This window comes from Nipponia nippon, unplaced genomic scaffold (assembly GCF_047370975.1).
Source record: "Nipponia nippon isolate SJK-2023a ecotype South Korea unplaced genomic scaffold, ASM4737097v1 scaffold_3, whole genome shotgun sequence".
In the NCBI taxonomy this organism is placed as follows: Eukaryota; Metazoa; Chordata; class Aves; order Pelecaniformes; family Threskiornithidae; genus Nipponia; species Nipponia nippon.
This window is the reverse complement of record NW_028262347.1, coordinates 33,838,221-33,851,388: the sequence shown is the minus strand read 5'-3', so window position 1 is coordinate 33,851,388 and position 13,168 is coordinate 33,838,221. Positions and strand designations below refer to the sequence as shown.

Sequence of the window (13,168 nt, the reverse complement as noted above, 5' to 3'; positions counted from 1 at the left end):
CTGCCCGGGAGATGCCCCGCCCCCTGCGGCGCGCCCCATGTCTGGCCGGGGGGGGGGTCCCCCGCTCCCTTTCCCCGCGCGCCTGGAGGAGTTGGTACCGTCCTTGGGCCCCTTCCCCCGCGGCGACGGGAGGGGGTGGTGGCGCCCCCTGGCGGCGCTGGCGGAGCCCCTGGCGGCGGCTCGCGGGGGCTGGGGGCGCGCGCAGGTCCCGCCCCGCCCCGCCCCGCCCCGCGTGGCCGTGCCGTTGAAGCGGCCCGTAGCGGCCGCTCGGGACCGGCGTGGAGCCGGCGGCTCTCCCTCCCTCCATGCCTGCCTTTCAGCAGCCTTTTCTTTAGCAGTTGATGTTTTTTCTTCTCCCCACCCCCTGTTTTGGTTTTCTCCTCTTGCAGGTGTCGTGGTTTCTGGCGGGGAGCCGGGGAAGCAGGGGAGCCATGCTTCGGGCCTTCAGCTACGTGACTGATCACACTGGCTTCTGTGGTACTATCAAAAACTCACCGAGTGACTTTGTAGTGACGGAAATCGAGATGCCTGAACACTTACTTAGGGATACCCGGGCTGAATCACTTCAGAAAACCAGTGAAGCACCGCTAGAACAAAATAGCCCAGGCCTGCAGCAAGCCAAAAAGCTGAGAAGGGAATCTCCCGGTCCATGTGCTGAGGGCTGTTGTGGTGGTACGCCCAGTCCTTCGGAGCATGACCCAAGCCGGGCAGGAGGTGACTGTTCTGCATCCCCTAACAAAAACCCACATGAGGGTGAACCTGAACTGAAATCTGGTGTATTGGATTCCTTACTAGGCAAGCCCATGAGTGAACTGCTTAATAAGTTTGCTTGTGATCTGAAGAATGCATGGGACTTGGAAAATAATGCCGATGCTGGCACTAGGGAGTTCTCACTGGGACCTATATTAGACAAGAAAAATCGAGCTGATTTACACAGTGCTGTTAGGCAGAAATTCCCCTTTCTAGTCACTCTTACAAAAGACAATGAAATGATTGTAAAAGGAAATGCTGATTACAGAGAACTTTGTCAGTTAGTGACTGAAAAGGAAACAAGTGATTTCTTTAAATTTTTAGATGCAAAGCTAGAAAATTCTACATTTTCTTTTGAGCCCGATGGAAACAAAGAGCACAGAAAAGTAGTCCACCACTTTATCAATAGAAAATTTGGAAAACTTCTAGAAACAAAGTCTTTTACTGTGACAGATGTCAATGATCAGCCAAATATGTCAATAATGGTACGATTTCGAGAAAAAAGTTGGTCCAGAAAAAGGTCTGCTGGTGGTTTCCAGGAAAAACAAGATCTTTATACAGGTAAATATTACATTTTTAGTGAAAGTGTCAGGTATTACAGTGTTCTTTAGTAAGTCTCAGACTCGGAATAATTTTTATATGATATATAGGCCTGCCTTGACCCATTGTTTATACTGAAATAAATCATTATGAATGCAGTGTAGTTACATCACTGGAGAATGAGATGGATGAATCAAGTTACTGCAATGATTTTACATAAACTGTTCAGTGATAATTGTTACAGTTCTTTTGGTTGTAGCACTAACTCTGTGTTATTCCCTGTGTGCTAGCTTTCCTTGAAAGTAATTGGGGGATTTTAGAAGATGCATCTAGGTGTTGGACAAGTTACTAAGGTCAAATTTGATTTATGATCTCATTCCTTAAAACAGTTGGTTTCTGATATAGAGAACATTTCTAGCCATAAGTCAATATGTGTTCATTGAATTGTGTTGCATTTTATCAGGTACAATTTTTTAAAGGCACCAGGGGTTTCTGGTTGTTCCAAGAGTTTTTACTGTGTCTTTATTTTTCTCTTTCAATACTGAAAAAAGTCTCATTTCCTTTGGTTTTGTGGGGTGGGAGGACTGTTTCTTTGCAGTTTCCAATGCTGTTATAGTTTGAAGGGAAGAACCTGCCCATCTGTCATGGTAGAACACCTTTATGATTTAGAAGTGCAAATTCCTAATAATTCTGAGATGATTGTTTCAGCTTTCACCCTTCAGAAAGAAAATCTAGAAACACTGGAAGCAATCGGCTTCTTGGCTGCTGAGCTTGGTGTTCTTCCTTCAGACTTCAGTTACGCTGGCATCAAAGATAAGAAGGCTATTACTTACCAACCTATGGTTGTGAAGAAGGTGACTCCTGAGAGGTACTAACAACCTGGGTGCATTCAGTTTAGCACATATTTGTATATGTTAATAAGTATCAACGTGATACAGTCTTCTGAAATGTTCTTATTGATGTGTTTTCCCTTCTCCTGTATTAGAGCACAGTGGAAGTGGCTTTAATATTTTGTGGCTTTAGGGAATATACAGCTTAGTGCTGAAGTCCCCCAGTGTTGAAATTTAAGGAAAAGTCTCGCCTTTCTCTGTATTTTTCATAATACGAATATACTGTATCTCCTGGGACAGTATCCTTCCAATTCATGCTCATGGGATCCACTTCACAATTTCTTAAATACCATCCACTAGCTGGAACTGAGAAGAAGCCTATACCACATGACGCAACAGGTTTCCACACACTATCAAAGTATTGCCTTGTGGTTCACAGACAACAACTTAAGCTTTATACGGCTACAAAACCAAAATATTACGAATTACATTACAAATATACTTTGGACAGATGCTGTCTTTGAGTGTTAAGTATCAACTTCTATTTTACTGTTCAGTTTAGAAACATGAGACTAAGTAGAGAAGGTATCACCAAACCTGAGGGCAGAAAATACATTCTGAATAATGTGTCAATAATGCAAGATGTGCCTTTCCGTTCCTCATTTTTGTTACTCTGTAGCCAGCTCAGTGGGTAAAAAATTATATATAAAATTCTGCCATAGGAACAGTAAAAATGCTGGAGTCAAAACCATAACTTATTGCTTCCTCAGCTTCAACTTTCTAGTGGTTTTTGATCTTAGCAAAAAAGTACACTTTGCAAATAAAGGAAAGTAGAACTTATGTTTTTAGGATTTATTACTTACAAAGATGTATATCAATAGTAAAATTCCACTGCAAACTGGGCTGTAGGGCCAGTTGTTCAAGAGAGAATTACTAAAACTTTGCATTAATGATTAAATGATTAAGCAAAATAGTTAAATGTTTCCAAGCCACTAGCATAACAGGGAAAATAAATAGTTTTTATAAATAAGTAATTTATAAGGTTATTAAAATATTGCTTAGAATATAAGCTGTTATGCTGAAAGTTTCCTTTGATTTGAATGACTGTCACTTAGATAGAAGAACAAAGAGACTGAGTGGATACTTTAAAGGGCAAATACTTGAACTGTCAGCTGTGTTTCCAATTACAAGCATGTGCAAGCATACCCAGAGAATCAGAGCGCTGAGTTTGTTTTTGTTAAGGCTGACCAAGAAAGAGCAATTGTGTTTTGGAGTCTGCTAGAGCGCATTACTTTTTCTTTTTCTTTTTCTTTTCTTTTCTTTTCTTTTTTTAATGAAAAGCAGATTTTTAGGCCTGAAGAGTGAATTACTTGTTTTTCAATAAAAAATGTAAACTTCAGTTCAGTGGCCTTGAGAAAGTTCAATGAATTGCTTCATTCCAATATCTGTCGAGCTACAGAATATAAGTGCAAATGAAGCAAACATTTAGAAAGTATTTCTGGACTACAACTAGGTTTTACAACTTCTGTCTCTGCATTTGATTTGGTTTTCTCATAATAATCTGGTTTAAGGCCCTTTTTGGTTTTTTAAGTGTTTTTAATTCTAGTGCAAAGGTGAAGAAGACATTTATTAGAAGTTGGATAGCTTTAGTAGAGGATGGTTCATAACTTCTCCCCGTTATTTATGCAGGTTGAAAGAAATTGGAAGCAAAATGGAAAAAAAGGGCATGAGAATACACAACATCCATTCAGCATGCCAGCACCTTAGGCTTGGTCAGCTGAAGGGCAATCGCTTTGATATAGTTGTGAGAGATCTCAAACACCACAGTCATGACTCTTCTGCAGACTTGAAAGAGAGAATATCTGAAGCAATGGAAAACGTTGAGGTAAAAAAGCCTCATGGTTGCCAATAAGGAACAGAGTTTTAATTCTGTGCTGTAAAAAAAAAAAAAAGTACTTTTAAAGCAAATGCTTGTAATACCACAATAATGGCACTATTTCCCACTTCTGATGCTTTCTGCTATTTTGTGTCTTTCCTGCATTACTTAAGGAGTCACAGGAGTAAAGCTGCCTTCCAAGAAGGGACCATAAGTGAATTCATTCTGTGTTACAGACTGCAGACCCCAGAGTGGTGCAGCAAGACAGATAGGAAATTGGGTGGCAAATAAGTATGGATATATGAGCTATTGCTGCACAGATCTAAGGCCAACCAAAGTGATGCGTTTCACTGTGGCAGTTGACAGCCTGAAACAGTATAGTTACACGTATCAACTGGTTGACTTTTTTGGTCATGTGAGGAACATGCATGGTTGGCTCAGGTGAAAAACTGCATACTTTCATGGCATAAATACATGTGAAATGTCCATAGCAGAGAAAGAAGACCCCCTGAAATTCAGTGGATTTTGATTGCTGTTATCCTTAGTCCCTGAAGAAAACCCCATCATCAGACATTCTTAAATCACTGAGAAAAGTAAAAGAAAATCATGGAAAAGAAAAACTTCCAGTGTTTTGTACAGCAGTGATTTTCTTGCCCTATCTTTCTAAGTAATAACCATAATACAAATTACTTTAAGATTAATCCAGGAATAAAGACTTGAATGAAAACTACCTAGTGTGCAAAAGCAAAATACATTCCATGTATTTTGGAAATTAATTTTATTATCGAAAAAAGCATTCAACTGGTACTTTAATGCTTTTCTCTCTCTCTCTGCTTCATCTGACTGGTTTTTTGCTTTGCAGTTTGGAAAATGAACACAAATTCCTGTGATTGTGTGTCTTGCTTTATTAGATTTAGCTTACTGGTCAGATGATGAATGACAAAAACAGCATACATGTTAATCCAAAATACGGATTTTTCATCTTCCATGAAAACAAAATTGCATATGGGACCTAAGGATGTCCAAAGCAAGGTTATATAATTTGAACCGAATAACCATTTCCAAAACAAATACTGTATGTTTTTTTGCTTATCTACTCCTTGCTTACTTGTTATTTTCTAGAAAAGGATGTTCTCATTGGGTCACATGGCTGTGCTTTTACTGCCTACGTGTGTCTTAGAACTCATTAGGAGACTTAAAATCAATTAACAGAAATGCTCGCTCTTGGTCTTCACTATTGTAATAATGATACAAATGATCTCATGTGAAAAAAGATGAGTATTTTTAAGAAAAAATGTCCAACAGTGGTTACCGTTCATTACCTGTGCTATGCCACATTTGCTTGAGTAGATATTTCATAATTTGGCGCATTTAAGAAGCTCGATTACTTTGACTTGACCAGTAGTTGTATTTATAATAATTAACTATATAGAAATAATTTTGTTTCATTTACCTATTATTTTTATGAAAGTGAAAACAATGATAGAACTTGCTTGTCTTTTTAGATGTTTCTAAATTAGGTGCTAAATATTGTAATGAATCATAAGCTGTGATTTTGTTACATATTATTTCTGATTAAAGAAGCAGTTTGTATGCATTTTGGATGTAAATGTAGATGTATGTGTGTTGTACACTTAGTCTTACTAATTGTAGCTGGTATTTTCATGCTTTTAACATATTTATTCTTTATCATTCTAGACAAAAGGTTTTGTAAATTACTACGGACCTCAGCGATTTGGACAAGGACAAAACATTCAGACAGATCAAATAGGATTGGCTTTACTGAATGAAAAAATGGTATTTTCATTTTGTAACTTAAGTAGTTACTGTCAAGTTAATTTCACATTACCATTGCAATTACCATAGCACTGGAATTGACCTTCCCAGAATTTCATTTGTGAGATAAACCCATATATGTGCTGGAAGTAATTGCCAGATCAGTTTTGACAGCAACATAAGTATGAAGATCTTCATACTGAAACAAAAAATCTTTTTTGAACAGCAGGTGCAGCTTTAAATAGTTCAGGAAGTGATTCTTCTGTCTATGATTGGTATGTGATTGTGATCATCATCATGTCACTTGGCAGGGAAGTGGCTGCATTCTAGACAAGGTTTGAACACTAAAATGAAGCAATCCTTATACAATGTTTATTCATGGTCCTGACTGCCTCCTAACTTGTAGCCTCTTTATCCTCCTGGGGGTCTATATACTTATTAAAAATGTCACAAGATATTACATAGGATCAAATGAAAGGATTTGCTTTTTCAATACCACAGTAATTCATCTGCTATATAGAAGAGATTGCTGCTTTCCATTATTCCTTGGCTACTTTCCCAAACTCTTAGTTCTGAGCAATTGCTCCCATGTAAGCTAAGGAGAGCTTATTTCTTAAGTAAGAATTCATAAGCTAAGAATCATATACTTTTCAATGTATATGGTATAGTACTTGGCACAGGTCTAAAACAGAATCAGGCACTACAAAATCAAATGAATACTTGAGTATCCTTTTCGTCTAATCTTGTTTTGATCTTGAGAAAAGTCAGGAAAACTTATCCTCCAAATACAAGAAGAATCAAAATTTGAGGGCAGCCCATAAAAATTACTGTTGATGTATCCGACATTTTGAATTCTAGTATGCTAGCAGTTGGTACCAGGTGCCAGTCCCTGAAGAGTCATGACTTAAGTCGCTAGTCTTAACGCAGCTACTTTTTAATTTAAAACATGTAGGAACTACTATTTGTATTAGAAATGTGCCAGTATGTGCTTGCACAGTCCAATACAGAGGAGGAGAAGAACCAGATGTCACAGGTTTGTATAAGTGCTAGCAACTTGTGTGGCTCCAGTGGTGTTTCAAGTAGCAGAGTTTAGTGTAGTGTTTTCCCTGTCACAGTGTCATCTAAACTAATACCGATCAGTATAAAAAAAAAAAGAAAGATTGTTGTCCCTCCGTGTGAAACTGTGGAAAGTGTTCAGTCTAAATTCTGCATGAAACTTGCAAAAGGGAAAGAAGACAGAATGATGGCATTACAAAATGGATGTTCAATAAGAGCAACTGGTTTCTCGTAGAGCTTTGAAAGCTGTCTTGTGTCTTCTGTGTGACTAAAACCTTTCTTTAGTCTGAGAAGGAACACAACCACATTGGTTTGCTGTTCATGACATCTTCTATGAAAGGGAGAATTTGACTTCGACCTTAAAGAACTGATATAATTTTGAGAGGTTACAGAATATGTTAACACAGAATTGGATGCATGACTGTCTGTTTAGTTGACAAATAGTTATATTTAAATGCAAAAAATCATAAATTATTAATATTGTTCTTTAAAGGTGAAAGCTGTGAAGTTATTCTTCACACCCGAAGATACTGATGACCCTGTAAACAATGCAAAAAGATACTTTCTTCAAACTGGTATGTCCAGTTAAATTGTCTCTATATTTATTCAGCGTCAATATTGTGAGGGAATAAGGTGATGCTGCACAGAGAGATACTTTTTATTTTGCTGCTGCTTTATACCACTTACTAGCTTATTCTGCAGAACTCAGTAGACTTGCACAGTTAAAAATTAGATGAGGACGAGGCCCTGAATGTGTAAAATAGTGGAAAACTGATGTACTTCAGGTGCAAGACAGTATAGAAACGAATGCTGTATAGCATAATGCTGGAAAAGACTAAGATAATTTTATCAAAGCAGTTTTAGCCTCCTTCCATCTTTCTGCTTTTGGAATATAAACTTCTCCCTAATAAAGGAAGTATACAGGAATGAGACAGCCAACTCATACTCAGCACTTATCACATGTGAGCATCTAATTTTCTGAGATTTCTATAACAACCTTAGCTCTTGTTTTTTGTACCTTTGGGCTTTGCTTTTACATCTCTTTAATTATGTATCTGTTCCGTGCTTTCCTGTGATCTACCTTCTTTCTGTCTTGAACTAAAATCAACAAAGTATGTCAAAGGCAGAAGTATGCTGAGTAAAACACGCTGTTTGTCATATTTATTGATTTATCATTCAACTTAGCTTTCTCTCCAAAACTAAAAATTTGGAGTTGCTCTCGACTTCAAATAAATATATTTGTTCTTTTCAAATATTCCACATCTATTAGCCTGCTTATCACTGTAGATTGACAGAACAACTATGATATATAGCTTCAAGAGACACAGATACATTTCATTTCACAAAAAAAATACGATGAATCATTCTGTGCTGTACATTGCTGTATGATGCATGGAGAGACATTGATGTGGACTCTGAAAACAGCTGCTTGCCTATTCCAGAAAGCAAAGGGTAAAAGTCTATGCAAAAGGCTTCGGCAGATAATCACTTGTAATGAGAAAATATGTAAACCATAAAATTCTAAATATACAACATTAATATAATGTAGTACAAATCTGATTAAATATATTTTCCTCTTGGTTGAGGCTCAGGCTTCCCAGTGGCCAGTGCAAATTGTACCTTTAAAATAAAGACCTTTTTTTTACCCTCTATGAAATACATGTTCTCAAATGATGTAAAGTAGAGATTTATTGTTCTTTTAGAGCTTGGTTTTCAGTTACCTGATCTAAAGAAAAACTTTGGAGTGATGAAGTAAGTTTCTAAAAATAAAAAAACAATGCAAAGTAGGCTGAATGACAGCTAGTTTAGTTTATACTGCATGAAATAGAATAGAATTCATGGGACTGTGTTGATAGGCATCTAAGATGAAATTTGTCTAACATGATGCATTGAAGGAAAGGGAATAATAACCTAAAAGTCAGCATAAAGAGGTTAGACTGACACCATTTTTCCCTACCTGATTATTTCATCTTCTTAAGGGTATTTTTTCCTGACAGGTAATATTTGAAAAATCAGGGATTACTTATATGGTTATTTTTTTTTTATATCAGAAGATGCAAAGGGTGCACTTGTGATGCTGCCAGAATTTAAAGTGAGAGAGAAGATGTTGCTACGAGCTTTAAATCGCTACGGTGTAAATCATGAAGGTTGTACCAAAGGATGGCTCAATATTCCTCATTCCATGCGCGTATTCTATGTCCATGCTTATTGCAGTAAAATTTGGAATGAAGCAGCATCATATAGACTGAAGATCTACGGTTCAAAAGTTGTTGAGGGTGATCTTGTCTTCTCAGAAGAAAATGATGAAAGTGTTTCCCTGAATGACAAGGTGAGTCTTCACAAAATAGTCCTTGTAAAAGAAAAAAAAAAAAGCTTAATGCACTTGAATACATACTCGGACATACTCTAATGCTTTTATTTTGGTTTATTCATTAAAATATTTAATATTAGTGACAAAGGTGAAAAAAGTGATGTAGTTTCTTCTGATTTAACATGAATAGGTGTATAAGCTAGATGTATATTAGCAGCTTTTATCTGTTCTGACTGTTCATTTTATTCAAGTGAGAAGAAGGAACAGAATGTCAAAATTGATATATGTAAGAATTTAGCCTGCATGGCATATAATGCTCTTCTTAGGATCTGACTGGGGAAAACCTTCAGAGTAGACTCTGGGTGTGCCTATATTATCAGTCAGTGCAGATCTGAGTCTTGCTCTCCAGATCAGACTTTCCCATTATATATGTTAATGAATGTAAGCCCATGGTGAAAGGTGGTGGCCTCAGACTGAACTGGTAATCTTGTTGCAGCTACACATACAGAGCATGTGTAGGACAATTTCACTTACTCAGGCAATTAAAACATTGACAGTGGGTCTAAACTCTTAGTAGCTGTTTGAAAAATGCAGCAGTCTTCTTGGGAAAGTAGTAAAGGGCAAGGGGGTGCTTCTGCTCGTCCACAGCACAGCCTGAGTGCTGTGCATGGAGCCATGGGTGAGTCAATGAGAAGAAGCCAGCAGTGGAGTGTATGCTGGTCCCAGGTCTTGGCTTGCTGAAGTCCCTTCTGAAGCCACCTCTTCTTTCAGGGTTAGCATACCTTTTTCTTATTGTGGAAGCGGTCGGGTCTCTTTTCCCAAGTAGCAAGTGATAGGACAAGAGGAAATGGCCTCAAGTTGCGCCAGGGGAGGTTTAGATCGGATATTAGGAAAAATTTTTTCACTGAAAGGGTTGTCAAGCACTGGAACAGGCTGCCCAGGGAAGTGGTTGAGTCCCCATCTCTGGAGGTATTTAAAAGACGGGTAGACGTGGTGCTTAGGGACATGGTTTAGTGGTGGACTTGGCAGTGTTAGGTTTACGGCTGGATTGATCAAATCCAGATCAAATCAAGATCAAATTCAATGATCTTGAAGTTCTTTTTGAACCTAAATGATTCTATGATTCTGTCTTTCTCCTGATCTCCTGACGATAAGGCATAAAATTTTGCAGTGTTTTACTGGATAATAAACAGGTGTGTGCATAGGCAGAATGTATCTAATTTCTTTTGAGTGAGCATCTTACAAATTTGAAAGCAAGAGCACTTGGAAGGTTACTGAATAATCTCCAGTCCCTGTAGAGTGGCTTCTGTTTCCATTGTGATTTTTCTTCAACAATATTTTCTAGAGTGAATGTTAATAAAACAAGTAGATCAAATAAAATGAAAAGCAGAAGTATCAAATTCAGTATTGAGTTACTGAGTTTAACATATCTATATTCCTATTTAATATAAAACATTTTTCTTAGTATTTTTGCTTTTGCTGGTATAGCACCAGATTGCATTGGTACAGTTAACTTCAAACTCAAAGAATATGAGTTTGTAGTGATAGTTTGCTAATTAGTGGTAGCTAGCATCAGTAAATACTTAATGCAACACCATTTACCAGTAAACAGTTTGCTTTATATTAAGCATCTCTACTATTTTTCATATCTGAAATAGGTTATTGTCCTTGTAGTTGTCAAATAACCTTAGAATCCTTTACAAGTTTGGGAGTACAGTATATAATTCCTAAAATAAAGTGTATGTTTTATTTTTTAAAAAGTTTTTTTTTTTTAATTCTTAAATGTCTTGTCAGGTTCATGTAGTCACTGCTGCAGAAGAGTCAGCTAACAAATACTCTATAAACCAAGTAAGTCTGTATGAAAAATTCTGAGTTGTTGGTCTCTTTATTTGATTAAAATGTTTTGTTTTGAAAATAACGTGATCAACTGGTGCAGTCTTTTCCTTGCCCGAATGCACATTAAACAAAACACATGTGAACTAATCTCCACTTTCATAACAAACAGGAGGAAAGAATATTTACTTTGTAATGGTACAGTGTCATTTGCAGTATGGCAATATTTATCTTGAAGCTGAATGTAAATACTTCGAAAATTTTTTCAGTCTACTGGGAAAAACATTCAAGAGCAGCTGACGTTCTAATTTTTGAAGGTTCAGAGTGCATAGTTGTGAGGTCTTACATAGGCAACTTAATGTCTTTATTGCTGTATCTTTCCCAACAAGCAAGGCAATTCATGTTAGTATATTTCTAGTTTGTTTTAGGAATCCTGATACATTGATTATTTTTCTGCTTTAATTACATCCAAGATACCCGCCTTGCACAGCTTTATTTCACAAGAGAAGCTGCTTTTTTACTATTTCAGGTCCTAAAGCACAAGATTTAGACACATTTAAAATGGTAATCACATTTATTTAAAGGGGACTTTGTGGGCTTTATTTCAAATATGTTTGTTGTTCTGTTTTTTTCTTTGAAGGTGGTTCTTCCAATGGTGGGACACAGTATCAAGTATCCCAGTAATAAAGTTGGGCAATGGTACCATGAAAGGCTTTCTAAGGATGAGCTGCAGATGTGCAAATTCAGAGTGCCTCCATTACAGCTGAATATACCTGGATGCTACAGACCCATTTTGAAAAATGTTCAGAATCTGTCATATTTTTTGGAAGACAGTGAAAAAGGAATTGAAATTGAAGACAACCATCTGAATGAATCAAAAGTCTCTCTTCATATATCATTTGACCTTGATCCTTCATGTTATGCAACAGTCTGTCTGAGAGAAATAATGAAATGTGACTTTTAAGATTCCAGTTAATGAAGGATTGCAGGAGTATTATACAATGGTGATATTTTATGTATAATGCCAAGAAAGTAAGGGAGAATAACAGGTTGAAGCCAGGAATAGGAAAAATTCATAGATTGGGATTCATACTTCTTAGGAAAAAAAAACCAACAAAACCATTTGGAATGTTCCAAAACCATTTCAAGCCCTAAATGCAAATCCTTGGATGCATTGGAACAAAGCTCTGTGTTATGCCAGGCAGGTTTAACAGAACTTAAAGAAGCCATGGGCTGCAAGCGTGAAATTCATATTTGCATAGACATCTGACTTGCAAAGTTAAATCCTGGAAAAATGTTTGCAGCAAACAAAGGTATCTTTTATTTCATAATATTTTTTTTAAATGGTTTATACTAAATGCTGTTCAAGTAATAATGTTACAAGTTTGCAGCCTACAGGTACCTAACTGAAAAGTTGCTGTGCTGAGGTTCGCTAAATATATTGTGTTTTCATTGTGTTCAGGCACCAAGTGTTAAAAGGTAAAAGTCCTGAGTCAACAGTGACAAGTCATCTGATACTTTATCAGACATTTGGTGAACCCCCCAACTTAAGTTAATGCTAAGGATTCCAGGATTAAGTAGTGCATAACTGTTAGTTAGTGCCTATTCAAGTAAGTTCATCAAGACGAGGTGAGTAATTAACATAACTGCAAAACCATTTATAATAAAACCAAAACCCTGATTTATTGTTTACAGGATGCAGACTATTCCTGTTACTGTAAAGCCTTATGGTGGCAAAAAAAAAGTTAATGGAACCATCCTTGGAAAAAAGATTTTATATTTTTTTCCTAATTAAAAAAAAAAAAGTCAACTGTGATAAAATGAGTGCATTTGTGGAAAAGGAGAGAGCAGAAAATGTCATTTACCTTGACTTTAGCAAGGCTTTTGACACTGTTGCACAATATTCTTGAAACCAAGTTAGGACATTATGGTCTGGATGGGTGGACAACCAGATGGGTAAAAAAGACACTGGATGATGAGGCTCGGAGAGTAGTGGTTAATGGGTCATACCCTACCTGGAGTGAGTACCACAGGGGTCTCTCCTGGGCCCCATCCTGTTTAATGTCTTTGTCAGTGACCTGAAGGAGGGGATGGAGTTCACCCTCATCAAATTTGCAGATGACACCAAATTAAGGGAACAAATAGACACTCTGGAGGATCAGGCTGCCATTCAGGGCAACCTGGACATGCTGGAGC

General features: G+C 37.3%; 1 protein-coding gene across 3 annotated transcripts; it reads left to right on the top strand.

Annotated features, from left to right (window-relative positions):
• The first annotated feature begins 41 nt into the window (after positions 1 to 41).
• Positions 42 to 12,721, top strand: PUS7L (pseudouridine synthase 7 like). Of its 3 annotated transcripts, XM_087766184.1 has the most exons (9): positions 42 to 94; positions 390 to 1,311; positions 1,999 to 2,158; positions 3,810 to 4,005; positions 5,695 to 5,793; positions 7,322 to 7,403; positions 8,880 to 9,157; positions 10,934 to 10,987; positions 11,613 to 12,721. In XM_087766184.1, the coding sequence occupies exons 2-9, from the start codon at positions 432 to 434 to the stop codon at positions 11,934 to 11,936; spliced, it is 2,073 nt and encodes a 690-aa protein (XP_087622310.1). In that variant the 5' UTR covers positions 42 to 94; positions 390 to 431; the 3' UTR covers positions 11,937 to 12,721. The 3 variants fall into 3 exon arrangements, with proteins under 3 accessions (XP_087622310.1, XP_087622308.1, XP_087622309.1); XM_087766182.1 differs by lacking the exon at positions 42 to 94 and having other exon boundaries at positions 247 to 1,311; positions 8,883 to 9,157; XM_087766183.1 differs by lacking the exons at positions 42 to 94; positions 10,934 to 10,987 and having other exon boundaries at positions 247 to 1,311.
• The last annotated feature ends 447 nt before the right edge of the window (positions 12,722 to 13,168 follow it).

Bases quoted from the DNA above. Each gene is read 5' to 3' on its own strand.
- PUS7L (XM_087766182.1), top strand. From the start codon at position 342: ATGTTTTTTCTTCTCCCCACCCCCTGTTTTGGTTTTCTCCTCTTGCAG. The intron at 5,794-7,321 runs GTATTTTCATTT...TGTTCTTTAAAG, and splicing joins CTTTACTGAATGAAAAAATG to GTGAAAGCTGTGAAGTTATT. The intron at 9,158-10,933 runs GTGAGTCTTCAC...ATGTCTTGTCAG, and splicing joins GTGTTTCCCTGAATGACAAG to GTTCATGTAGTCACTGCTGC.